This window comes from Podarcis vaucheri, assembly GCF_965113315.1.
Source record: "Podarcis vaucheri genome assembly, chromosome: 11".
In the NCBI taxonomy this organism is placed as follows: Eukaryota; Metazoa; Chordata; class Lepidosauria; order Squamata; family Lacertidae; genus Podarcis; species Podarcis vaucheri.
This window is the reverse complement of record NC_138749.1, coordinates 29,847,772-29,875,211: the sequence shown is the minus strand read 5'-3', so window position 1 is coordinate 29,875,211 and position 27,440 is coordinate 29,847,772. Positions and strand designations below refer to the sequence as shown.

The window sequence follows — 27,440 nt, the reverse complement described above, 5'->3', positions numbered from 1 at the left end:
GAATATGGTCTTGCCAGTTATTGATTATGATGATGCTTTTGTTTTAATTGTAAGCTGATCTGATTGTGATTTCATTTTATAACATTTCAAAGGTGTTGCCTGTGGAATTTGGGGTTGGGAACTGCTAACACTGAAAGTGGGACCCAGGCTCCTATGACATGCTGCCTTAACCTTGGCCTTGATTGTGGATGGGAGGAAAGAATAGCAGGAAAGTAGGGTTGGGGCTGAAACTTTCATTCCCTACCCTGCCCATCAAACTTAATGGACATTTTGTTTGTATGTTATAAATAGAAGAACCATTGTTTACACTCCTCCAATTCAATCTAACTTTCATATTGAGGCAACCCTACAGTAGTATTAAAAGTGCTTTTAAATTATAGAGGCAAAGCTCGTGAAGCCTCCTTGTCTATGTATAATCTATAATCTGACAGTGTGGAGTCACAAAGATGTTATTTCAGGCAGAGACGAATGGATAACTGCTCAAAACATTCATGTAGCTTCCTCTCCTCTGCAATCATAAATTAGAAAGCCATATTGTTGTGTGTATTTGTGAAAGATTTTATCAAGTCCCACAAAAGTGAGTATATAATTTTACTTCCCAATTTCTGAATAGAAAAAAGGGATTAAAATAGTTTGAAACCTGTTTTAGATACATTCAGTGTGTATAGGTATATTATGATTAAAGATAGTTGGATGATAGATAGATGAGTGGGCAATCTATGATTTCCAGTATGCCTCTGAATACCATCCTGAGGAACGCAAGCAAGAGAGTTAAGTTGCACTCATGCCCTGCTTTGGGATTTCCAGAAGCATCTGGTTAGCCACTGTGGGAAAAGGATTCTGGGTTAGGTGGCCTTTGGTCTGATCCAGCAGGGCTTTAAAAAAAAATTCTTAGGGCAGAAGTGATTGCTTCTGGGTGTGGATGTTCCATTTAGCAATGTGGCCCAAAACTAAATTCATTGGTAAAAATGCTTCCAAAGTTAGTAGCTTCAGATGGGTCCAGGAAATTAGCAGAACCGCATTATGCAGCTGAAAGTCAGAAGGCTACAGGGAATGGCAATGCTTTATACTCCTGTTATGTGGATAATCATTAGGTTTTGATGAGATCCTTCTATTTTTCTCCTAAAAGAAGCAAATTGGAATATGACTGAAAGTTGCATTATTTTACTACAATTTGAATCTCCAAATCTATCATTTCATGCTGCCCTTAAATACCATTGCCCTTAAATATTTTATATTCTACTGTTTTGTAACTGAAGTTCATAATGTCCTCTTAATTGTTAGCCTTTGTTTACCATTCTACTTTTGAAATGCTGGTGGGGAAATAATATCTCGCAGTTGTTCTTACTCAAGATTACTGCTCTTAAAAAGTGAATAAACAATATCTTTTAATAGGATGAGCATTCTTGAAATGATTAAGTATGTATCAATTATCTGTAGAATGTTGAAAGTACACTTTGCAAGTTTGTAAGCTTGTTTTGAAGCAACTGTTAATTTTGGGTGCAAAGTATTCACATTTTCAGGATCCTCTCTTCCTTCTTTTCATACTATAGTTCTTTTTAAAAAATATATATGTTAAAATATACATTTGTTTAACAAACGGTAATTAAATGGATGCATTAAGCTAAAACTAATAATGTCCAATTTATAAAAAGCAATTGCACATATTTAACAAATCATTCCCTCCCCCAAGCTGTAATTGTTACTCTTCATTATGTGTAATTAGACATGATTTTGTATCTACAGCTATTGTGGATGATGCACGGCTTTCAGCGGAGGAAATGGATGAAAGGCGACGTCAGAATATCGCTTATGAGTACTTATGCCACCTAGAGGAAGCAAAAAGGTAATAATGACATTCCTTAAGTATATTAAAATCAACCTGTTGAGGCTTCTGTCTCAAAAATATAGCTTGAATGACATGTTGGTGTGGTTTACTTATAGCACTAAACCAGCATTTTACTGTCCTGGTCCCAAGCCCCAGATGTGGTTTTGGGCAGCAAGCCCCTTCAGTCCCTGCCAGCACTGCCATGCATAGCATTAGGCTCACGTGCTCTGCCTTCCTGCTCCTCTGCCCACATGATACAACCTGAGTTTTATAAACCTCTATATAATGGGTGTGATTCATCTAAGGAATCCACCCTGTCAGTGGAAGTCCTGTGCAAAGGTTTCCTGCTTCTCCTCTCTCTGTGCCCCTGAAATTGGCCCTGTGGGGGTTGAGAGAACCCACAGAACAGCATGCAGTGGGCAGGTGGGGGATCATTCCATCTGGCAAGCGTATCTGCTTGCACAGATGGAATGTTCAATGTAGTGCCATGTTGAATTCCACCCAGAGTCTCCAAATGAGTCCCTAAGACAGTCCTCATTTCCTATTTCCTTCTTGTATGGGGCTGATCCATTTCCATTGCATTATTAGTAGCTGAAACTTCTACATGATAACACTAGTTGGGATGGTTGGAACTTAATATGGCTGTATCATTTTTTATTATTGGCATTATAACTCTGCCATACTTACAGTGCATTTCCCCATGCTAATATTTTATTGGGGTTTTCATGGTAGCCGTATGCAGAAACCGACATTTTTTTCCACTACAATTGCAAAATGTTTGTGGTAATGGCCCACTTAGACATCAACATGTGTGTAAAGTTAGTACTGTATTATGTTTGCTTCAGTGTGCATAGTTCCCTACTCAAAATTTAATTTATTTACTTTCCATTCTGTTTTTAAGTTGAAGAGAACCTCTTTCTCTACCCACTTTAAGTAGGGTTGCCATATTTTAAAGAGTGAAATTCTGGACAGAGCCTTTTTTTGGCAGAGTTGTTGAGCTTTTTTTTGGGGGGGGGGGAGTTATTGAGCTACTGCCGACATGGGCTGCCATATGTATGGATTTTCCTGAACATTTTACCCATTTCTGCCTGGATACAGCTGATGACTGCAGTGCTTTTTTTTGAATATGAATAAAGGAACTTTGTATACATTTGTATAAGTTTATCTAGCTCTTAGACCACTTCTGTTCAATAAAACTTATGAACGTGTTAAGTTCATTGTTCAGAAAAAAATCCTTTTAAAAGTGTAAACATTGAGATTCATTTGCTTCTGAAATGTCATAAACTGCTATTTGCATGCTTGGGAAGAATTGTTAAACAAGACTGACAGTTACTGTCCGCAGTAGCCCTATAGCTGCCAATTACATTGCCTTAAGATACAGTGGTGCCTCGCAAGACGAAATTAATTCGTTCCGCAAGTTTTTTCTTCCTGCGAGTTTTTCGTCTTGCGATGCACGGTTTCCCATAGGAATGCATTTAAAATCAATTAATGCGTTCCTAGGGAAACCACCTTCAGACCAGGTCCGGGGACAGTCTGTCCCCCGACCTCTTCTGAAGGCTGGGGGGGGGGGGACAAGGGCTTTTCTTCCCACCCCCAGCATTTTAAAAAACCCCGGGACAGCGAGGACTTCTCCGCTGTCCGGGGCGATCTTAAAATGCTGGCGGGCGGCATTTCAAAATCGCCCGGGACAGCGGAGGACTTCTCCGCTGTCCGGGGCGATGTAAAAGCCCCTGGGAAGGCAGGCAGGGGGGCCAAAGACTTTTGCCCCCCGCCCGCCTTCAGAAGAGGTCCTGGACCTCTTCTGAAGGCGGGCGAAAGTCTTTGCCCCCCCCCCGCTTGCCTTCAAAAGCCGTCCAGGAAGGCAGGCAGGGGGGAGCAAAGACTTTCGCCCCCCGCCCACCTTCAGAAGAGGTCCTGGACCTCTTCTGAAGGCGGGCGGGGGGCGAAAGTCTTTGCTCCCCCCCCGCCTGCCTTCAAAAGCCGTCCGCGATAGCGGGAAGCTCTTCCCTGATATCCCGGACTGCTTTTAAAATGCTGGCGGTGGGGAGCAAAGCCTTTCGGCCCCCGCCGGCCTTCCTGGACCTCTTCTGAAGGCCGGAGGGGGAGAAAGGCTTTGCTCCCCACCACCAGCATTTAAAAGAGGTCCCCGGAGATTTCCCTATGGGCTTTCGTCTTGCGAAGCAAGCCCATAGGGAAATTCGTCTTGCGAAGTGCCTCCAAAACAGAAAACCCTTTCGTCTTGTGGGTTTTCCGTCTTGCGAGGCATTCGTCTTGCGGGGTACCACTGTATAATAAAGACTTACATTATATTTGAAGCTCCTCTTACTTTTTTGGTCTGCTTCCTATTCCTAGTACGGACTCAATAAGCTGCATTTCTTCAAAAACTCAGTTCTAGTATTAGGACCACAGTATGGAGTAATTAGGAGAGTGTTATTGTGGACACTATCCAGTGAATGTCCACGAAACTCTTGCAGCAGCATCTCAATAGGCTAAAGCAGAGCTTCCCAAATTTGGGTCTCCAGCTGTTTTTGGACTACAGATCTTATCGTCCTTGACCACTGGTCCTGTTAGCTAGGGATTGCTGGGTGATAACACCAAGGCCTGGTGCCTCCCCCGCCAACGCAGCATCGCCCGGGATTCATCACTCTGGTCTCCTGTCATGCTGATGTGGCCCATATCCAGGGACATGACCACACGATTAGCAGAGTTCAAAACAGAAGCTCAGCCTTGAGGAGTAACATCTAAGCCTAATTTATTGCAAAATAAATCAAACGTAACAGAACAAAGAAAACATGGCTTCTCTCTCTGTCTTTCTTCCTCGGAGAGAGAACTACAAAAGCAAAAGCTATACAGAGCGGAAACAGCGTATCTCAGTTTCCTCTCACAAGACTCCAGTGCTGGAATGTAAACAGACATGTGACATGTAACAATCCCACACATCTGCATCTTGGGAGGAATGGAATTCTCAACAGGGATGATGGGAGTTGAGTGGGACTTTGAATCCAGGACTGTTCTCTTATAAACAAGGTAAAAGGTAAAGGACCTCTGGATGGTGAAGTCCAGTCAAAGGCGAGTATGGGGTGCGGAGCTCATCTCACTTTTCAGGCTGTGTTTCAGTCAGAGTTTGTCCACAGACAGCTTTCTGGGTCATGTGACCAGCAAGACTAAACTGCTACTTGAGCACGGAAGACTGTGACGAGTGCCAGTGTGCACGGAAATGCCACTGACTTTCCTGCTGCAGTGGTATGCTTTTGAACTACTAGGTTGGCAGAAGCTGGGACAAAGCAACAGGAGCTCACCCCGTAATAGAATCTTAATTGGCAGTGGGTGTACCTAAAAGATTGCTTCATAAAAGTGTCTCCAACTTTCTTCTTAAACTAGTAAGAATATTCCAAAACATCACTAGATGCACTGAGCTGTTTTTAAATTGGGGAAAATTCTTCCTATTTTCACCTTCTGTGACAGACAATTCTTCTAGGCCTCCTATCAGTTCTTTCCAGTGTTTTGACATCCTCCTTGAATTGTGGCTGCTAAACTGAATGCAGTATTCTACCTTTTCAGCAGGGAAGTACTGCTATTGATCGCCATGCTTGCATCCAGAAATTTGACTGTGCATTTCAAAGTGCCTCAGTTAATTAATAAGCCAACGTGGGTGTGTGTTTGTACTTTCAGCTGCTTTGTAAATTCCTGTTAACATTCTTCTTGTATCGTGGGTTTAATGAGAGAATTTTTCTGGGCTGAATTTGAAAGGGGAACTGTGGTTTTAATGATGGTGCTCCTGTAAACAGTGCTGTCTGTTACATTTTTACATTTACTAAAGAATAGGAAAGCAGTCTTTAAACATAGCAAGCCGACTGTAGCCTTGTGGGGATAAAATTTGATCTTAAAACACAATTTATTCCATTTCATAGAGGCTGGAGCGAAACATCTGCTGAAGGTGTAATTCAAATCAGAAATGGCTCGGTGCTATACTGTTTCCTCATAATTTACTGGTTTTAAAGTCAGTTCTCAAAAAGGTCACTTGAATAATGTAAAGAAACCTTTAAAATTGCAGGGCAGAAAGTAATATTCTCAGGTGTTTTATAAAATGTCAGAAAAACCAACCACAAAACTGCAAAAGTACTATTGGCAGGCAAAAAATAATAATGAAATAAAGTAAAGGTCCAGGTGCTTGAAATGTGATTTATTCTATGCCCAAAGTGTTTCAGAACAGATCCATCCTCAGGGGCATATTTTTAGCAACCATCCTATCCATGTGCATGTGCCACTGTTGAGACATAAGTAGCCTTATCTTATTTCAAGCACCTAGAGTTTCCTTGTCTTTTCTTGTTTATCAAGTGGCTTTTTAGCAAGCAGTTTTTAAAGTTGCCAGGGTAGTTTTGCTTCTTTCCTCTCACTCTTTTTATTAATAGAAGTATGGAATAGAAGGGTATAGCTTCGAGATATAGTGTTTTAAGTTTTAAATGTTCTTATTCTAAGGATCAATGCTATAGCAAATCCCCCCCCCCCACAACTGCTTCCCTGAATGCTGTTTATTATGGGTTGGCATAACCGCACTGTATTTAAATCAACAACCATCTGCTCCCGTATTAAAATCTTTCTGCCTGAAGGTCTTCCTATCTGTACCATTGACCTTGTTTGCATGTCACAGGTTTAAACCATAGGAAAGTTGAACACACAGCAGGCTGATGTATGCTGCTGAAATTGAGGGCACTTTGCTCCGCCTCCACTTCTGTTTCTGCCATGCTGCTGGGAGCTAAGTCAGGGCCTAGTTTAGTGTTATGTCTTATTTCCTCCAAACAAACTTTGAGCAATAGGCCAAGAAGAAAACTTGGTTGCAGTTCAAGGTTTGATGGAGAGAAATAAAATGTGAGGCCGGATTTGGACATAACGCTAAACAAAACCATGGTTTAGTTTAGCTTAAGCAGTGCTTTTTTCGGGAGGAGGGCATGGGGGACGCAAACCCCTAATCATTTTGTGAATCTCAATTTGGCCTCATTGAGGGGCAGTGTTTCAATATGAGCAGGAAAATGAGAGTACCCCTAAACATTTTTTAAAGAAAAAAAGCACTGGCTTTAATTATGGTTTAAAGTGATGTGTGAACTAGCTAAGCCAATGTCTTGTGCTCACTTACCTGATAACCAAAGAGTTGAGTGGTCTTGGTTGTAGTGCCAATGAAATCTCATGGACTTGGTGCCCCCTTTGTTGTCAGACCTGATTTTTTTTTTATTTCAACGGCTTTTAATACTTTAGTTTTTCTGTTTGTTGCTTTTAATGAACTGCTTTACATTTATTAATAGTTTGTTTCATAGCTTTTTATTATAGTGTATGTGCTTTCTGTAATTTGCTATGTCTGCTCTGTGAGAAGAAGAATAGGGTACAGATATTAAGTAACATCCTGTGCAGATCTTAGCAGAAATAATGTTTTTGGAATAAGTGTGGCCTTTGTCTTTTCGTGTGTTTGGGTGTTTGTTCAGAGTTGAGTTCCATCTGCATGAAACATTAGATTTTGTTCCTCCTGGGGCTGTAGCTCAGTGGTACAGCTTCTGCTTTGCATGCTGAACGTCTCAGATTCAATCCCCTACATCTCTAGCAAGGACTGGGAGAGACTCCTTGCCTGTAATTCTGTAGTGCCACTCCCAGGCAGTGTAGACAATACTGAACTAGATGGACTCAGGGTCTGACTCAGTATAAGGCAGCTTCCTGTGTTCCTCCTAAGGATTTGAAAGACAGTGCTTCTAAACAGAATACATGCTGTTAGCTGTATTTAGATGCAGGGGCAAACGAAGGCTTTGTGACACCCAGGGCGGGGCGTCGTTACATAGTGCGCATGTGTGATGTCGCTACATATGATGCATGCGCCATACATAGCACCACTGCACATGCGCTGTACATAGCGGTTTGCTGCCAGCGCAGCTCCAGCGCAGCTCCAGCGCCATACGGACGGTGCTGGGATCCTCTGCTCGTGGCTGCAGCTGCGAACGAAGGATCCTCTACATGCGGCTGCAGCGGCGATGGAGGGATCCCACCGCCGTCTGTACGGCAAACTGCTATGTACAGCGCATGTGCAGCGTCATTATATACAGTGCATGAGTGTGACGCCTCACATGCGCTGTACATAGTGGTTTGCCGCCAACACTGGGATCCTCCACATGCGGCTCCTGCGGCATGATGGCTGCTCGCGCCGCCGTGGCAGGGCGCCTTCTTGTCACCCCCGTAGACATGGAACTGGGAGCGCCCCCCCGCCCCCCATTGTGACGGCACTGTTTGGATGATGAGAGCATTTGAAATGTAAATAAATGTGTGATGTTTGTCTTTCTACAGTGCTCTTCACTGTGTGTGTGTGTGTGTGTGTGTGCGTGTGTGTGTGTGTGTGTGTGCGTGTGTGTGTGTGTGTGTGTAAAAAACCTCTTCAAAACTCATTGTTGAGTGGTTATTATTAAACAACTTGCAACAGCAAGTGTTACAACTGATTTTTCTCTCTCCTCACCAATCATTAAAACATGTGAAACATTCTTAAGTACAATCTTATCAGGAGTAAGATTTGACTGTGCCCACTTAAAACTAGTTGAAACTAGGAATGCTGATAAGGTAATTGTAATGTAGCCGTGCAGTTCAACATCTCAAGTTTTATTGCAGTCCTAGCATTGCAAATGCAAACAATTGAAAACATAAGAGGAACTCTGTTGAATCAGACCAAAGGTTCATCTACTCTAGCATCCTGTTTCTCACAGTGCCCAACCAAATGCTTCCAGGAAGCCCACAAGCGGGGCTTGAAAGCAACTACAGTACTGTACCTTCTTCCACTGCTGCTCCCCTCTAGCTGTTGGGTTTCTGTAGTATTTCTGATTTCTGAACATGGGAGTGTCCCCAGAACCACCACCAAAAATAACCATTGATTGATCTATTCATCATACAGAGCCAAGTGTGGCATATAAAGTACATTTATATCCCAGCTTTTCTCCAAAGGGCTCAAGGTGGAGTGCAAACTTCTCCCTCTCTTCATTTTATCCTCATGACAACCGTGTGAAATAATGGGACTGCAAATTGTACGGACAGGGAAGGTTGCTCTGGTTGCTGTAGAGTGAGGCTATTTTGAGGATTCTTAGGCCTACTAGTTCGCACAAACAGTAGATGAGGTTGCATAACAGTTCCTTGGTCTTAATACTTTTAGACTGCAGGTGGTGAAATTGCATGGTTGGATACTTCCCCAGGAGGAAAATTTGCTGCCCAGACAAAAATTATAGAGCAGTGAGAAGAAGACTAGGCGAGCTTAGGGATGTGCAGAGGTGATTTACAGTACAGCAGCAAGAATTCTGACTACCAATTGTTTAGCAATAATATCAGAAAGGGGCCTTCCAAATTATGTTGGCCAGATCCTGCCAACCTAGCAGACATAACTGTGAGATCCATTCTGAAACTGAAAACAAAATTTTGAGCTAGCCATAGAATTCCGTAATCCCAGCCCTGCCATTATTTTGCACCTGGCTCTCAATTACTAAGGTTCTAGTAAAGACAGTAGCAGCAAAGGAGATCCTGCAAGCCTGAAATACAGGCAACTCCTGGTCATTGTGCGCTTGCGTAAAATCACATATAATTGGAACACCTGTTGAAAAAGCCTGTGAACACCCTGTTCTGACCCTTTTTATGATGTTGTTGGGTCTGCGTTCCTCGCAATGCGTGGCTACGCACATACTGGACACATCTCAAATGGTCGCTGCCTGTATGCAAGTGCCTGGGCTACTAATCACAGTGCCAATTTTGCATGCATGAGAGGCAGCAGTCCTCTAAAGCACACTGTGTTACATGACTGTATATTTGGGGACGCGAGTGGCGCTGTGGTCTAAGCCACTGAGCCTCTTGGGCTTGCTGATCGGAAGATTGGCGGTTTGAATCCCCACGATGGAGTGAGCTCCCGTTGCTCTGTCCCAGCTCCTGCCAACCTAGCAGTTCAAAAGCACGCCAGTGCAAGTAGATAAATAGGTACCACTGCAGCAGGAAGGTAAAGGGCATTTCCGCGAACTCTGGTTTCCATCACGGTGTTCCGTTGTGCCAGAACAACCTGGAATGCTGTTTGTGGACAAATGCCAGCTCCCTAGGCCTGAAAAGCAAGATGAAAGCCGCAACCCCATAGTCGCCTTTGACTGGACTTACCATTACCTTTTTTATATTTGAAGCAACATGAGGGGGAAATCACAGCTTTGACTAGATTGACTAGGGATTGGACTAGATGACTCTTGGGATCCCTTCCAATTCTGTGACTCTATGAGTAGTTTTTGAAATGAAAAGTAACATCCGGAGGCTGTGCAGAGGAGCAATAGGGTACTTGGGGATATGGGAATGGTAAGAGCAGGTGTTTTTCCACCAGTTGTATTTTCCACTTGAAATCACTACTCCCAATCTCCCTGGAACAGGATTCTAGATTGATGTTTGCAAGAGTTCTAAAGTATATAGATTTCTACAAGCGGATAAAACAATCTTGGAGAAGTGACTTTAAGCCTTCACAAGGTGCTGCTGATAGCCCTCATAGCTTTGTAAAGGGAGAATTTCTAAAATTCTAAGGTGTGTTGTGCTCTTTGGTGGTTCTTATGGTCAAGACCAACCTAGAGCTATTACTGGAACAAAAAGGTGAACCTGAGCACTGCTGCTCTTCCTTCCACTGTGCGAGAAACGTGCTATGTTGCTGCTGGCTCCACATTGAACTATGGTATATGTTGAGCTGTGGGGGAGGGAAAACTCTTTTTATTTTATGTGTCTGTAAAGAGTCTTGGCTGTACAGAATAAGCTGCTTCATTTTTAGCACTTCTTCCCTCTACTTCCTCCACCCCATTCTGCTCTGTGTCCTTAGGCAGCAGACTTTGATCTGCTGCCGCTAAATAAATACATTTCTGTGTGTGATCTTTTGGTGACAGAGTCCTAATTTCAACATTTACTCCTGGTTCCTCAAGGTCAAAGTGCCATCACATGATTTATTAGTTACCAAAGGAATTCAGTGGGTAAGAGGTACAAATGGAGGGAAGAAACCACAGGAAGCTTACTGTGTAAAGTTGAATACTGTAATCGTTTTACTTTGAATACAAATAAACAGATGAACATGACTTAATTTCAAAATGCTTTCAAAATTGTACGTTGGAAATATTGCCATGTAGTTTTTTGGATTTGAATTCAGAATGTGGATTAACTTCTAGTGGTCAGCAGGGAGCAATTTACTCAATTGTATGAACATCTTTCAATTCATTGAGTAGCTCACTTGTGAGCCTTTTGAACATTTTAATCTCCTTGCAAATTGTCCTGCCATGTTTTCCACAGTTCTTGGCTTGTTGTTGGATGTGCTGTGAATCAACAAATATTTGTATTTTAAACAAGAATCTTGGGCCTGTGCATTTGCTGACATTCTTGCAAAATTTGTAAGCTTCTGGGGGAGAAAATTACTTCTGCCTTGTGAGTTGATTGTTATGACCCAGAATTCACATCCAGGCAGAACTTGAAGCACTAGGTGTGGGGAGTTGGTGGTACTCCAGAGATGTTCTTGAACAAGATTCGAAGCCCACAAGTTCCCCATCCCTGACTTAGTTAGAAACATACTGTCCTAATCAGAGTGGCATCAGTTTTGAAGTTCTCACCTACTACTACAGTGCCCTGTTCTTTCTTCTTTCAAAGAGCCATTTCCTTCTTTCTCTCAACCCAAACACCTTTATTTTCTCTCTACCTCTTCACTGCCACCCCCACACCACATGAGCAATGCACAGATGTGTAGTCTTAAGAATTCAGAGAATCCTAGAATTCAGAGAATCCCAGCATTGTTAACATAGGAGCCTGGCCCTCTGGGAGAGCTGAAATTTAATGGCAAAAAATGCTAAAAGACTGGAAATGGGAGGCTAGTGCAAATGATCCAGAAATTCATTGTTCTTGAACTGTTGTCTCCAAGTCGACACAAGACTTAACAAGGGCTGATTCAAGGTTTTGTCTTGTTTTTTTATCTAAGGTTAACAATTTAAGAATAAGTATATTGTGGAGTAATTACAGCATGTCCACCAACTTGAGCCTGGCATCCGTAGTGTTCTTGAAATGATATGGGAAGCCTGTTGATTTATGCAGTTTATAATTGTCCAAAGTATGTTAATTGCCGGCGGCTAAAAGAAGCAAACTAGGTCATGAAATTACCAGTGTGGGCATCGGTACTCGCCAAGCTGCCTGCCCTTGTTCTGCCACTTTCAGACCATGCAAGAAAATTAAACTCATTGCTAATATAATAAATCTTGCACAGTTTTTGGACAGTTTCTCTGTGAGTTGGTTACCAGAGGAACGCTTTTTCTTTCTTGATCTCTACTAGAGGTCATGAAGAAACTATGATAAAGAGTAGGCAGAGTTCAAAGTACATGCCTCTAATGAAGCGAAGCATATTCCTCTGAATATCATGACAATTGAAGAACTTGGCAAGCTTTCCCCAGTTATAAAGCTATGATTCCTGGAGTTAGCCTGGAATCATAAATGGTCCAGTCCTGGATTTGACTATGGTGCACTTCCAGTTCCATGTGTTGAATTTTCCCTAACATGTTTTTCAGTTGTTGTGGCCTGAAGAAATGGACAGGACACTTGGAGCAGTGAGGCCAACCACATGTCTGCTCAATCTGTCCATCAATGTTCGGGAAATCTAGTAGGAGAGGATTGACTGGGTGGGTCCCTGACATGGTTCAAACATTTTTGAGAGGATTGTGCTCACTGCCTTGAAAGGGGTAGTGGAGAGCCCCCTCAGGAAGTGGACCTCCCTGAATCTAGAGCTTTTTAGATAACTGCCACCCACTCTCAATATTTCATTCCTGGGCAAGATGGTCCCTCTTGATCTCTCAGCACTTTTCGACACTGTTGACCATGATGTCATGGAGAGAATCAAGGTTGGGATTTGGAGGCACTGTATTACAGTAGATTTGCTCCTGTCTTGCAAGGTTGCTACCAAAAATTAGCATTAAGAGACTATTGCTCCAACCCCATGGTTTTGGGGCTGTGGGATTCTGCAGATGTATATTCTGTCTCCTATGCTATTCTGTATCCACATGAAACCATTTGGAGCTGTCATCTGGGGATTTGGAGAATAGTTTTATCACCATTCTCTCTCTCCATTCCATCTGAATTGGGACACACAGTAAAGGGGTTGCTCTGATGCCTAGTGGCAGAGATGGGCTGGATGGGTGGCCAAAACTGAGGTGAATCCTTGTGAGGTAGAAGTGGCCTCTGTGGTCATAGTTGCCTATATGCAGATTAGGCTGGTCCACCAGTTGCAGTTGTTTCTAGGTTGTCCTTAGTCGGTAATTTTCTAGTTCCCTTCCATCTGGACTACTACAGTACTCTTTGTGGGGCTACACTTGAAGCTGGTTTCTGGAAGCTGCAGTTAGTGCAGAACACAGCTGCTCGGTTGGTAAATGAGCATTCCAATGGGGACTATGTTTCACCAGTACTGAGTGTGCTGCACTGGCTCTCAGTGAGCTACCTGGCCTAATGCAAGAAAATAGTGCTGGTGTGCGAAGCCCAGAATAACTTGGATCGAAGTACTTAGAGGATTGCCTACACCAAATAAACTATTCCAGACCTTGTAATTGGCAGGGGAAGTCCTGTTGGTAGTATCACTGATGTGTTACCTGACTGCGTAGTCTAGTGCAGCCCTGATGTAGTTATCTGCCTAAACCATATTTTGTGTGTCTTGCCAGACTATTGACAATAGTTTAGCCCCTTGGTTCTCAGTGGCAGTGAATGTGGAATAAATCTTCATAGGTCTCATGCAGCAGAAACAGCACATGGCTTGAGTTTTGAACCCAGTGATTTTTTGCTTTTAGGTTGTCTTCAAAGGTTCAAAGCTCAGCATACTTGAAATGATTATGGTATGGTATCATATGTCAACACCAATACAGAACGCTCATTTACTCTATGCATCAAGGGCCGCTCCCTGTTGGGAAAGCTAATCTTGCAGAATTCCTTATTTGCACAAGTATTTATCTGCAATAGTTCTTGGTCAATACCTATATCCAGTCAGATGACAGACACAGAAGCCTTTCTCACTTTCTCATTATACTAGAACTTGGATGCTGGAATATGCAGGTTAGATGAAAGGAGGCACGTCTGGAATTTGCTTCCACAAGATGTTGTAATGGCCACCATCTTGGATGGTTTTAAAACTATGTTAGACAAATTTGTGGTAGGTTGGAAGATAAAATTACAAAACACTACTAGCCATGATTGCTGCATGATGTAGCATTGATACTGTTGATAAGGAATCAGATGACTAAATGCTCCTCTGTACAAATAATAATAAGCTTCATCTAGAAACCAGTGTGTTGGTCAGAAGGGGGTCTAGTTTTCTTCCTGACAAGTTTATTTTCTGTGGAAATGTTTTTATGCATGGAGGAGCAATCAACCTATGGCTTTACTACCTCAGTGAGAAGTAGGCCTAATTAAGCTTGTTTAGCGCAGTGACATTTTATGAGATAGGGAAGTTCCTGGAGCAAATTTCACATTGGCCATGAACTTACTTGGCTGCTTTATGCCAGTCAAAGTTGTCATACTTCTTCATAAGCAATATGGAAATAATTGGGATAAGGGATATTTGTGAAGACCTGTTGTTGAACGCTCAGGATGCATTACATATATGCTAAGAAGTATTACATATTAATCTAAACTCATGATGTTTCTGTAGATCAAGGGTGGGGAATCACTTTTGACCCAGGGCTGCATTCTCTTCTAAGCCAGTGTCGGGTGAGGCCAGAAGGAAAAGTAGAGAAAGAAACAAATTTAATTTTACCTCTTGGAAGGTATGCTTATTTCAATGCACACTCACACATCCATTGCCATTCAAGCAATCAAGAATCATTAGTTGTTGTCAATCTCCTTCTATAGTTATATCTCAAGGCGATGTACAAAATATAATAGTCATACCTCATGTTATGGATGCTTCAGGTTACGTGTTTTTGGGTTGCGGACTGCGGGAAATCCAGAAGTACCGGAACAGGTTACTTCTGGGTTTCGCCGCTTGTGCATGCGCAGAAGCGCCAAACCGCACAGGCGCCTGCGCAGAAGAGGCACTTCAGGATGCGAACACTGAGGGTTGCGGGCATGCCTCCGTCACGGATTACATCCGCAACCCAAGGTTCCACTGTAAAAGCAAATAAAACAGTTAAAACACAACACAAAAATTACAAGTTTTTTAAACAACAAACAAAATAGACACCAATGGCAGAGACCTATTCATACAACAGGAACAAAAATGTCTTCATTTGGTTCTGGAAAGTTCAGATAGTGGGCACCTTCTAAATCTCAAGGGGAATGTTGTTCCACAGGCAACTGAAAGCCCTGCTCCAAATGACTGTGGAACTGGCTTTTTATATCTTTGGAACTTTAAGGATAAGCTCTAGGCAGTGACCTACTGGGTACATAAGGGATAAGGTGGGTCAAGGAGACCACTCAAGGAGGGTGCAAAATGGAGCTGGTGAGGGTTGTGGCTGGGCAGGAGGGAATGTCCCAAGGGCCAAATAGAAAGGCCCTCTTGACTGGAGGACTGCATTTGGTTCTGTATATGCAAATATCATGTGTTGATTACTTTGTAGGTTAACTATATTTATATAGGTGACTAGAGTGTCTCCTGAAGAAAAGTAAAACTGGAGGAAGCACGGAAGGTTCATGCTGTCCCCTTCTCCTTGACCCTGAGTCGTGTATGGAGATGGGAGGTGGATGTGCTTCAGTTTTGAGAAAAGAATGTTATATCTTCCCAGGGGATGTCTTTCCTTCTACTGCACCCTCAAGTATGACTAGAAAGAGTGAGAGCACACCTGGCACTTTTGCTTCCTCATTTGCTGCTTCTTCTAAATGTCCAGGCAGGACTTTAATGATTTTGTGAATGTGGTGGTGAGCAAAATGGTCATAAATCTTCTGACAGTGTATTTGGTGATTAGGTAAGAGAAAAAAGTTAATGTAGAAGAACCAGACAAGGTATAAGTTTTGCCAGAATACCTAAATACAGTTTCTAGAAGATGTCAATGGATTTGCTGGAGGACAGTGTTGTCTGTCTCTTCCTGTTCCCACTTTGATTGTAAATTCCATCTCTCCTTCATTCAATGGTACTGTCTGTGCTTGGAGTAGAAGCTTATTAGGTATAGTTAACTGAGAAGTGCCATACTCTACTCTCTTTCCTAGTGAAATTGGAAGTTATGTAAGAGAAGCAAATATAAAGAACTGGCTTGTGGAGTTGCATGAAATAATATTGTTGAATAATCTAACTTGGTATAGTTTTGTTTTGTTAACTAAACCCAAGACAATTTAGCGTGGTTCAAGTGATACTTCAGAGGAATTCATTATCACTTCTGGAATCAGAATTACATGTACAACTTACATGTTTACAGTGGAGCCACCATTAGAAATTTGTTATTTATTTTCTTCCTGCAAAATGTATCATAGTAATATGTGCCTATAAAACACACATAGAAGTTTGTCTAGTCTGTCATTCTCTCTCCAGAGTCTATTTTAATCTACAAAACCTCCCATTAGTCTTTGAAATATTGAAAAAGAAAACATCTATTTTGGCTTCCTGAACACAGGTTGAATGTTTGCCTGGCAACTGGAAGAGAAATACCTAATTATAAGCTTGCAGAATTGATGGGGAAATCAAGTGTTCAAATATAGGGTTCATAATACTCTGTTTGCTTTAATTTCATAGTAAGACAGCAATTGAAGCATTTATCACTTGCTACAGTTCCTGAAGAATGTCTGTCCTAACACCTACTAATGTAAACATTCAGGCCTGTAAATTGCTCCTACGCTTACAGAAAAATGTAGGAGTTGGAAGTTGAGAACTGAGATTTATTAAGTGGCTAGTATAGAAAGCTAATCAGAAGAGGTTTCAGAGTGTCAGCAAAGTACTGAGGACATTTTAAAGGTTCAGTTAATTTGATTGTGCATGCTATATAGACTGTGATTGTGAAATGGACACAGCTTTCTTTGATTTTCTCCTAAGGGAACATCTTTTAATTTCACCCACCCCCAGCCATTTTATCCTTTGCATTTGAATATACAAACTTATTTTAACAGGCAGTAGCTTAAGAATGCATTGCTGCTCACCACCATCTTGAGATGCTGATTTCCCATTAGCCTTGTTCGTGTTAGAGGGGAAATTACACTGGATGTTCAACTACAGCTTTTTGCTTTTTCAGAAGATCAGGTCAGAAGTGTTGGGGCAATGGTAGAAGGTGAGAGAGGAATCTTGAATTGTCCACATTGGGTTTTGAACTTTGGTCCATGACATGTTTGTTTGTCATAAGCAATAGGAAAAATCCCTAGGGGGCCTCCCCCAGTTCCACAGAAAGAAAATGGATTAAAAGAGGGAAATTGAAAAAGTGGTTTCTGTGGCCCAGAGCGCCCCCTAAACGCACAGGCACGTCCTGACACACACCATGAGAACAAGAAAAAGTCTGAGCAATGTACCTGCAGATGCAGCCACCACTCAGTCTTTTCAGAGTGTTGTCCATTTTTCTCTCCTGTCCTCGCCCTGTCTAGAATGGAAGGGAGGGGTGACTTTTGAAAGAGACTCAGCCTACATTTATCCCAATATTGGGATCTGGTTTTTCTAGTTGTCCAGTGCAGAAACACTTGAGGAAAAGGTGTTTTCTTGTTTTGAAAAATGTATGGTGAGAAAAGTGTCTGAGTTCAGTGTGTTTAGTGACATCACTTGGGCGCAAGAATGCTATATTTTAAAAAGTGGTTAAACGGTAGAAAGGGACTCAGGAACTTCTGCTCCCTATGGAAAGTAACCCTCCACCCACCGGCTTTATTCTCTTTTGCCTCATTGTGTACCCTTGAAAAAACAATTGTAGGAAACCTGTGTTTCTGGATTTGTTATGAGACACAGCACACCATTAGGCAGGCACAATATTTAGATGGATACAATTGCTATTGTCAGTAAATGCAAATGTTTACTATTTTCTAAACCAACATTTATCCCATTTCCCCAAGCTTCCATCACAGTGTCTTTGAAACACCACGCATCTCTGAGCTTAGATAGTGGGCATTGTACTTTGTGATCTTTTTTGCTAAGTAAAGTAAGCAATGGATACTTACTTCAGAGTATAAAGGGATTACTTGTTCTGATCACTTCAAAAGACCATTCCATAGATGCTTGTATCACTTCTTTTTTCCTTATTGGAAAGCAATGGGGGATGTAGATCACTCCATGTTTTGTTCTTTAAGAGGCGCCTTTGTAAATGACGCAAATCCTTCTGCTAATCAGCCCACCTGGGGACTGAAATTGGCAAAAGCAACAACTTGCAAATGTGGAATGCAAGCTACAGATGTGAGTTCCTTCAGTTAGGGACCCACATTTGTGCCCTGTTATACCTGCAAGTCTCTGTTGAACACCATCAATTTGGGACTAAATAGAGACTAGGATGATTACTGTATTATTTATTAAATTTCTATTCTGCTCTTCATCTAGAGATCTCAGGGTGGTTCGCAACATAAAATTGCAATATAAAAAACACAAAGTACATAAAAAAGAAGAACAAAAAAAACCAATAATCCCCCCTCCTACAACACATTTAAAAGGGCATCAGCCAAAGGCCTGGTTGAAGAGGAATGTCTGGTGCCTAAAGGTGTATAATGAAGGCGCTAGCCAAATCTTCCTGGGGAGAGCATTCCACAAATGGGCGAAAAGGCCCAGCCAGATGGGTGGGGTATAAATAATAAATTATGATGATGTTGATGGAGGAAACCAATGAAGAAGGGCCTCAGATGATGATCTCAGGGTTATGGGTATGTTCATTTGGAGAGAGGTAGTGCTTGAGGTATTGCAGTCCTGATTGGCTGTCACACTTAGAATGTAGGGTTATCATGTTTGAAACCTGCTTTTCCATATTCTGAGAAGAAAACCCTTTGTGGCATTATGACTAGTTTTGGGAGAATCTTTCCAGCTGTCCCACCCATGTGGTGGGATGAAGCAGCCACCTTGGGCAGTGGAAACTGAAGTGGCAGTGCCCCATCTGCTCTGCTGCCTCTGCTGCTGACGGAAAAGCGATGCAGGCAGTGGTGCTGGCTTCTAGTGTGATCTTACTGGAAACCTTTATTGTTGCTGTTGCTTTGCAGCTGTTGCCCCCCAGCGCAGATCAGGGAGGCTTTGGCAGCAGCACGTTTCTGTTCCTGTTGTTAGAGCAAGCTTCTGGCAGTGTGGCAGAACTTGCCTGTTAGCCAATACATCCTATGATATTCAGTAGCACACCATGGGCAATGTAAGAAACTTTGATCTAGGTAGCAGAGCGAGTTACAGATTACATAAAGCAACATAAAGGTCAAGGTGAATAATTGAAGACTGCCGCAGAGGGGAGGAGGAAGGAGATATGAGAGAGAGGTGATTGGATTGGGTTTTTCTTTTTTTTAACCTGTCTTTGTCTTCTTAGAAGCACATCAGGAGGAGGCAGCACACCAGGAAGAGGCAAACATCTGTATGGCAGAGTAAATCCAGGTCACATCATGTATTTTACTGGGCTGTGTCGCCAGTGTGAGAGTACAAAAGCAGTGGGTTTCTTCTATACCTGCGTTTCCTACTAAATAGCAGCACTTGCTAGCAAAGCTGTGGCTCCTTCCTGAACAGAACAGTCTCTTACCAAATACCTCTGCATTGTTTTAGTCATACATTTTGATTACATGTGATGAGACCAATAATCCTTGATAGCAGTTTTATTTCCATAATGACACCAGAGAATGATTGCTTGTGCACTCCAGAGGTGAAAGTCAAAATGGACTGGTTTTGTTCAGCCAAATTTGGGGTCTATATGCAATTTCATATGCAATTGAATATACTGTGACTACTTTGCCAGAGCAGTGATATTTCCAATACTGGGCAGAAAGACCTAAAATCCATCATTTGTATCTCACTTGATTTCTAACTTGCCTGATCCCTAATAGTTAACCTCCACATCATTTGTAGATGTGTTCCATTAAAATAGTGAATGAACATTAATGTTGGCGCTTTTAATCAAAATCTCAATGTGTGCTGTAATTTGGTGTTTCACAAGTATGGAAATTACTGTAAACATTTCCCCCTTTTTCAGAAGTATGGTCTGTTATGCTCACAAGAAGGAGAACCATCTTACCCCAACCCAAAACTTTTGAATTACCATATCTTGCAAAATTAATTGGTCGGCATGGTCAGCACTACATCACAACTACAGTCAAATCAGATTGAGAATGTTAGCTCTTGAAATGAAGGGGACAATTTTGCTTTTTTACAGCTGTTGCTAGAATTGTGTGGAGCATGTTGCTATGGCACTGAGTTGCTATAAGCAAGAAAATATTGAAATAAACAGCTACAATGCCTGCAGATTTTCTTTGCAGTAGACAGATATGTTCTTACTATATGGCACACAAGCCCTAAATGTGTGTTGTTGGCACATCTTACTGACAGGGAACCTTCAGCCTGCCCACCAAATTTGGCACTGTGTGGGTCCCAGTTTAGCCCATGAGGTTGTTTTCTCCAGCCACCTGCCCCACACCTGATGTCATATGTGCAGCCAGGTAGAGATGTGGCTGATCTAGCACAACATCTCTGAAATGGCTGGGGGGTCTTTGGCTACATTTATTTTTGTTGGTCAACAAGCTTTTCAATAAAAAAGTGAAGTGTGCGTGCATGTGTCTGTGTGTAATATAACAGCAGCTTTTAATAGGAAGGGAATATTTTCACTTGTTCATGACACACAACAGGATGCAAATCTGAATCTACCTTGTGCGAACAGAGTTCTGCTTATAGCACAGAACTTCCCCTCCCCCTCCTGACCCCATGGGCTCCAAAAATTTGTTCCAACCCTCTGGAGCAGATTTTGAGGGTGTGCAGGGGAATGAAAAGGGAGGTTTTGTTGCGCAAGCAGAAATCGGTTGAAGGAATGCAATGGCAGTGCTGGATATAAACCCTTGTGTCCCTCTCTTCTCATGTTTTCAATCTCTTAATAGGATGAGAGTTTAACAACCTGGCAATTCCTAATCGCGAAATGTGTCAAAATGAGAGGACTTTATAAGGGGTTCCCCTGAGTGTGCTGGAACAAAATAGTCACTGACCCACATGGCTGGCACTTTAGGGATAGTGGAGTGAATAGTCACTAGCCCCCCTCCTTTTGTCTAAAAGTCCCACCTATACCAGAGCTGCTTGCAGAAAAACGTGACTCCCCCCCTCCCCCCAATACAGTGTATTTCACATCTTGGTTTTCTGGAATGTGTGAAAGAGCTGACCTCAAATGGCTGGTCCTTCTCCAAGAAATGACCTTGGAATGTCTGAGCCATAGGCATTTCCCCCCACTTTCTCTTTACCAGATTCTTCTCAATAGTTAAAGGTTTAAAGCCAACATTATTCATAATGGGCTAGTATTTCAAGATCAACATCAGTGATTGTTACCTTTATGAAATATGAATTGCTGAGAGTGGACTTCAGATTACTGGAGAAATGAGGCATACTGAGATCAGTGCTTATTTTAATGCTTAGCTGTGATTTCTTACATGGTAACTTGGTAGCAGCCAAATGTGGGATGATCATTAATGATGAACAACATTTTCCAAGCCTTGAAACAATGAGTGTCTTTTTTTATTCACAAATTTGGATGCTGTTGCAATCTGCTTGGCATTCCTGCTTTGCAGTTGAAGCAAGAGCAGTGACTAATGCAGCCAAATTTTCTGTATTAAAATAAGTGTGTTTTTATGTTTTTATGTTTCAGACATTTTAAAGTGCATCCTGAAACCTTAAAATATTATGTCATTAGTCATGCCACCATGTGATCATGTTTCCTTGACTAAAGTTGCTATTATATTGCCGGAGATAAGGGAATTGCATTTCACCTCACATATTAATTGGTGGTAAGAAAATAGCAGCACTGGTTATATAGTATCTCCAGTATTAATGAATATGTGTCCATGATGACACCCTGTCCAGGAACAATGATTATAATTCTCTCACTGTGAAACACTTGTTGATATTTTTTTTTTAAAAAAACCCTTCTGTTCATTTATTGCAGATGTGGGGAACCTTTGACCCTGCAGCTGTTTCTGAGCTACAACTTCTATAATCCCTGGTACTAGCCAGGCTTTCTGGGGCAAATGGGAGTTGTAGTTCAGCAACAAGACCTAGGGGAATGCTCTAAAATTAAGTCGGGATTGCCAATCCACATGTGGATTTTAGAGTGAGTGAAGTGGGTACCAGACCTTCTGGCCACTTATCTCACCCAATCCTTGGATCACCCACCCACCCAAGGCACAGAAAAAGCACATGCACACGTACTTCACTTTTCTAAGGGTTCTGGGTAAAAGCTGGAGAGAGTAGAATTGATCTGAGCCTTGAAAAACACATAGAGCTGAAAGACAAAGTGGGAAATGGTGTCCCTCTTCTAACTTTCTCCTTCAGCTTGATGGTGCTTTCCAAGGGAGGGGGAAAGTAACCACCCTCAGTACCTCATAACCAAGAGGGCAGTAAGGGGGTGGGGCTCAGAGTCTTCATGGGCACGAAGGGAAAACTTCAGGAGCACCCATGGGTGCCACACTGACAACCTCTGTAGTTAAATCTATAGGTTTTTGTCACTGTTACTGCCTTGATACTCTTAGAAACTGATGTCTTTATTCCTATAACCATCTTTACCACAGAGTGTTTAACACAGTTACCACAGATCTTGTGCTGGCAGTAAATCAGATAATATTTCAGTTTGGAAGTGTGTGTGAATTAAGAAGAATTTCTAAACTAATGTTTAGTACAGGCATTGCACTCCTTCCCAGCACTACCTCACTTTTAAACAGGTGAAATGGAAGTGTAGCAACATGTAAGCAGTAAGAGCACAGATTCATTCAGCTAAAGAACCAGAGTAAAAGTTGTAAGGACAGCTGGTGTTGGAACAGTAAATAGTGGTAAACGCCTTCAGTGGAAGATGTGAAATGCCTTTATAATGTGTTCATGAGATTCATGCACAAACTCATAGGAGAAAACTTTCCAGGACTTGTACAATGGTTTGATCTTTCTGCTATGCCAAACTGTTTTCCTTGCTCAGGCCTCAGAATTTGTTCAGCACATAGCCTTAGTCTTGGAAAAGTACAGAGAAGTACCTTGGAGTAGTAACATGGAAATAAAACCCCGATTATAAGAGCCATCTTGTGGAGGAACTTATTTTGTGACTAATTGTCAACATGTTAGTCATAAATATTTCTCTGGGCCACAAGAGGATCTTCACCCTCTGGTCAATCTTGCCAAATTACTAGACTCCACGTCCTGTCGAAATGAACCTGCTGTCGTTCTGCTCTTTAGTGTCTAGTCCATTGTCAAGTGTCCTGCGTTTGTGTGTCCTTATGGAATTGAGAGGTCAGTGGTGGCCATATTCTGTTGTGGGCTCTTGCGTGAAGTACATTTTGGGAGTCCCTCTTAGCTAGTTTTTATTATACATCAGCTTTTAATTACATTCCTTCAGAGATGAAAAAATATTACAAGAAGCAGTTTCATTACATATGAAGTACATATATTCAGAGTTTATATAACTTGTTAACATGGCAAATTAGAATATATTAGCAGAAAGTTGGATGGCATAAGTTGTGCACACTGATATCACTATGTCAGTGCATAGCTCAGCTAGTAACAACAATATTGTAATTTATTATTTATATGCCATCCATCTGACTGGGTTGCCCCAGCCACTCTGGGCGGCTTCCAACAAATTATAAAACTACAGTAGAACATTAAACATTGAAAACTTCCCTATATGGGGCTGCCTTCAGATGCCTTCTAAAAAGTCAAATCCTTGTTTATTTCCTCGACATCTAACGGGAGGGTTTTCTACAGGGTGGTCACAACTACTGAGAAGGCCTTCTGCCTGGTTCCCTGTAATCTCACTACTCTCAATCAGGGAACCACTAGAAGGCCCGCGGAGCTTGATCTCAGTGTCTGGGATGAATGATGGGGGTGGAGATGCTCCTTCAGGTAGACAGGGCCAAGGCTGTTTAGGGCTTTAATGATTAAACTTTGAATTGTGCTTGGAAATGTACTGGGAACCAAAGCAGATCTTTTAAGACCAGTGTTATATGGTCCTGGCGGCTGCTCCCAGTCACCAGTCTGGCATCCACATTCTGGATTAGTTGTAGTTTCTGAGTCTTCTTCAAAGGTATCCCCATGTAAAACACATTACTGTGGTCCAAGTGGGAGATAATCAGAGCATGCACCATTTAGGCAAGACAGGGGACAGGAAGGTAGGGTCTTGGTAAATTCCCACAACAGGCCACTCCGGTAGCAGTGGGTAAGCTTCAGACCTCATGCATTGCTGTCAAGAGAAAAAATAAAAAATGAACAAAAATTATTATACTTTATGATGAAATGATATGCAGTTTCTGAGTTTGACTGACCCCATGAGGTATGTTGGCCACCACTGTGTGGGAGGTATACTTCTTTTCAGGTTTTAATTGTTGTGGTAGATGCATGGGGGGGGTGAGGAGACATGCCGTGGTTACATTCCTTTTGTGCTTTCCTCCTGTACCTTATTACTTCAGAGTTGTTCATTAATGGCTTTGAAAGCAAGTGTTGGTTCAGCGTGGTTCATCTGTGCATCTGATCTCCCAGCCTAGAAAGTGTCACACATCTGTGCAACACATCTCTTCTCCCCCCCCCCCATTGGTAATCTGGCCTTTCTCCAAGGATTTCAGGACAGCATACCTGTGAGGTAAGGTGGGTGGAAAAAGTGACTTGCCTAAAGTAATGGTTAACTTCATTGCTGAGAAGGGATTTGAGTTCAGGTTTTTCTGGTCCATGTCCAACTGCCTGTCCATTACACTACTTGAACACTTCCTTGCAGTTTCCCTTACCCAGCAGTAATTCTAGATTTAAGGATGGTAGATCATTTAGTGGTCATTGAAAGGCAGAGTTTCAGGAGTGACTGCTATAGTAGTGAAGACAATGTATGACATATGTGTAGCAGCAGTTAAGAATGTTCCTCCTAGCAGTAATTCCATGTAGGTAAATAGTTCTGTAATTTTTACATATGCTTACTGCTTGAAGAAGGTGAAGTACTAAAACAGATCACTCACCTTTGAACTATTCTGCTTTGATCACTGTACCGTAACTTACTCTCAACCCAAAATAAGCCTTTTATTTGGCTTGTGAAATGTGTTATAAAATTGAGTCTAATATATGAACCTTTCTTGTTCTGAGGCTATGCTCTTTGGGATGAGTAAATCTTGCATTAATTTGTGGTGTCCCCAGAGTAGGATATAGCAATTGCCCCACATGCACAAATCAGAGGACAATTGTTAGCTATGCTTTAGGTCACGGAATGGTCTGAAGACATGTGGTACTGTTCTGTTGCTGAAGCTAAGCAAATCTGGCACTGAACACTGCTTTGATGAAAGACTGTCTGGGATCCACATGCAAGTCTCTCTGAGGCTAAAAGGAAATAGGAGTGTAAATAACAATCTGCTGCTGCTACTAGTGTAAATTCAATATTCACATCCCTAATATATCTAAAAAGAAAAGCTTGATTTTTCATCATGCTTCATAGCACATGCAAATCTCACATCTTTGATGTGCATGGTTTTTTTTTTTTTACACAAGGCAGACTGGTATGAAAATAGTTTTCTTTACCCTGAGAGGTGTTCAGTCTTAAGTAGTTTTTTAATAATGCTGTCTTTAGCAAAAGGCTGCCACTGTTCTGTCAGAAGGAATAGTCTATAAGCACATCGGAGAAGAGCAGTGTAGTTAATGTAAGTTAATTCCCCTGCATGAGAGCTGCCAATAGTGCAATGAATCTGGGCATAGAAGAATCTCCCTTCTAGTAAAATGCATACCTGAAAGCTGTAAATCTCCAAACCCAGGAGCAGTTGCTACTTCTGTTGTTGTTGCTGTGCTCTGGTGTGATTATTTCCCAGCAGTGGTTAGCCCTCCAGATTGCAAGTGCCCTTTTGGCTGTTCTGAATTAAGTCTGAGGTGGACTGGACAGTTGTCAAGTTGGAAAGGAGCTTTAAAGCCTGCTTTGTTCCTTTCCAGTCCTGCTTTCAGTGAAATTCAATTGGTTTGGGGAATCTGGCCCCTGCATTTTAGGACAGATTAATTCTAACCTGATACCATGTGTGCTTGGGAGACTTTCTCTTTGGAAGGAGTCCAGATGTTGTGTGGCAGGAGGCCAAAGCACTTTAACATGCTGTGCAGTGTCCTGAAATTGAAAGGCCAGAGGAGAGCACTTTTGCCTTGTTTCTGCCAAATGACAGAAAGATATAGTGGCATGTAAGCAACATAACATATGAAATCATCGAAAATCCTTAATATGCAACATCTCTTAAATAAACTAGTTGTGTTCAGAACTTGGATTTATTTGTGATGAAATTGCCAAAGCTTAATTTGGAAAGAATTACACAGTATTTGGGCAGGCATGGGGAATATTGAAGAAGAACTGGTTCTACTGCATTGGAGCATTGGTGGTGATGACATGCCTTCAGTGCGAAGCTGGGTAGTACTTATGCTAACAGATCAGAAGCCGGCTTGGTTTTATCAAGAAGTGGGTAATGCTCTTCTTTCTGCAGTGATTTGCTTTTCTGTGAAGCACAGAGTCTTTCAGGCAAGGGGGTGTTTTCATGTCACCCAACTTCTCAGTAGCTGTTGGAGGAAGATTATTATGCAGACTTTGTTCCTGCCATGGGACAAACTTACCACATGAAAACATGCTATGCTGCATTAACGCTTATCGCTTAACCTGATTGTGAGGTTTGTTGCTGTTGTTGTCTATACAGAACTTGGAGATTTTTACTTGTTGCAGTAAATAATGGCAGAACTAGAAATTGTGGCAGAGTTGTAATAGATTATGGTAATGCTGGTGTTTATGATAAATTAATGATGGTGATAAATGTTGAAATAGTATGGATTTGAAATACAACTTTTATGCAACATAACTTTGCAAGACTGTGATTGTAAAAATACAGCATTGGATAGAATATTAACAGATTTCCTTGACTGTATGCCAAAGTTTTCAGTTGTCACCTGAACAACTATAGTAGACGGATAACTGAATCGCCATAGGAAAGGCGTTCCACAACTGAGTTGCTACCATTGAGGAAGCGGTGCCATATTTAGCAGCCCCATGAAGAATCTCCCATACTGATCTCAAAATGTGGGCTGGCTGATCTCAGAACGCAGGCTGGTATATGGAGAAGCTCCTTTAAATACTTGGATCCTGAACAGTTCAGAATTTTGCTTGTTAATACTAACACCTTGAGTTAAGCCTAGTAGCTCACCAGAGGCCACTTCAGTGCTCTTGCTTCCCCAGATAACAGCTGAGTTGCAGCATGCTGCATCAGACAACCTTCAAGAGAAGCCCCATGTAGAGTGCATCACAGTTGGCAGATCCAGGAGGTTATGGGAGCCTGGCTCACTGTAGCTAGTTATTATCCCTGTCCCGAAATAGCCATAGCTGGCTATAGTCACTCCTTGCAGCTGAGACCACTTGCCACTGAGATCTTATCACTGAGACCTTGAGTGACAGCTTTGAATCTAGGAGGACTCCATGACTCCATAACCTTTTCAGGGAGAATGCCACCCCATCCAAAAAAGGCTGTCTACCTAATTCTCGGACCTGGGAACCAC

At 42.0% G+C, this 27,440-nt stretch overlaps 1 protein-coding gene across 2 annotated transcripts in view; it reads left to right on the top strand.

Annotated features, from left to right (window-relative positions):
- Positions 1-27,440, top strand: part of IQGAP2 (IQ motif containing GTPase activating protein 2) — a 120,229-nt gene that overhangs the window by 22,584 nt on the left and 70,205 nt on the right. For both annotated transcript variants that reach the window (XM_082191868.1, XM_082191869.1), the window contains exon 2: positions 1,747-1,846. In XM_082191868.1, the coding sequence (XP_082047994.1) occupies positions 1,747-1,846 (100 nt within the window). The remainder of the gene's footprint in view (positions 1-1,746; positions 1,847-27,440) is intronic.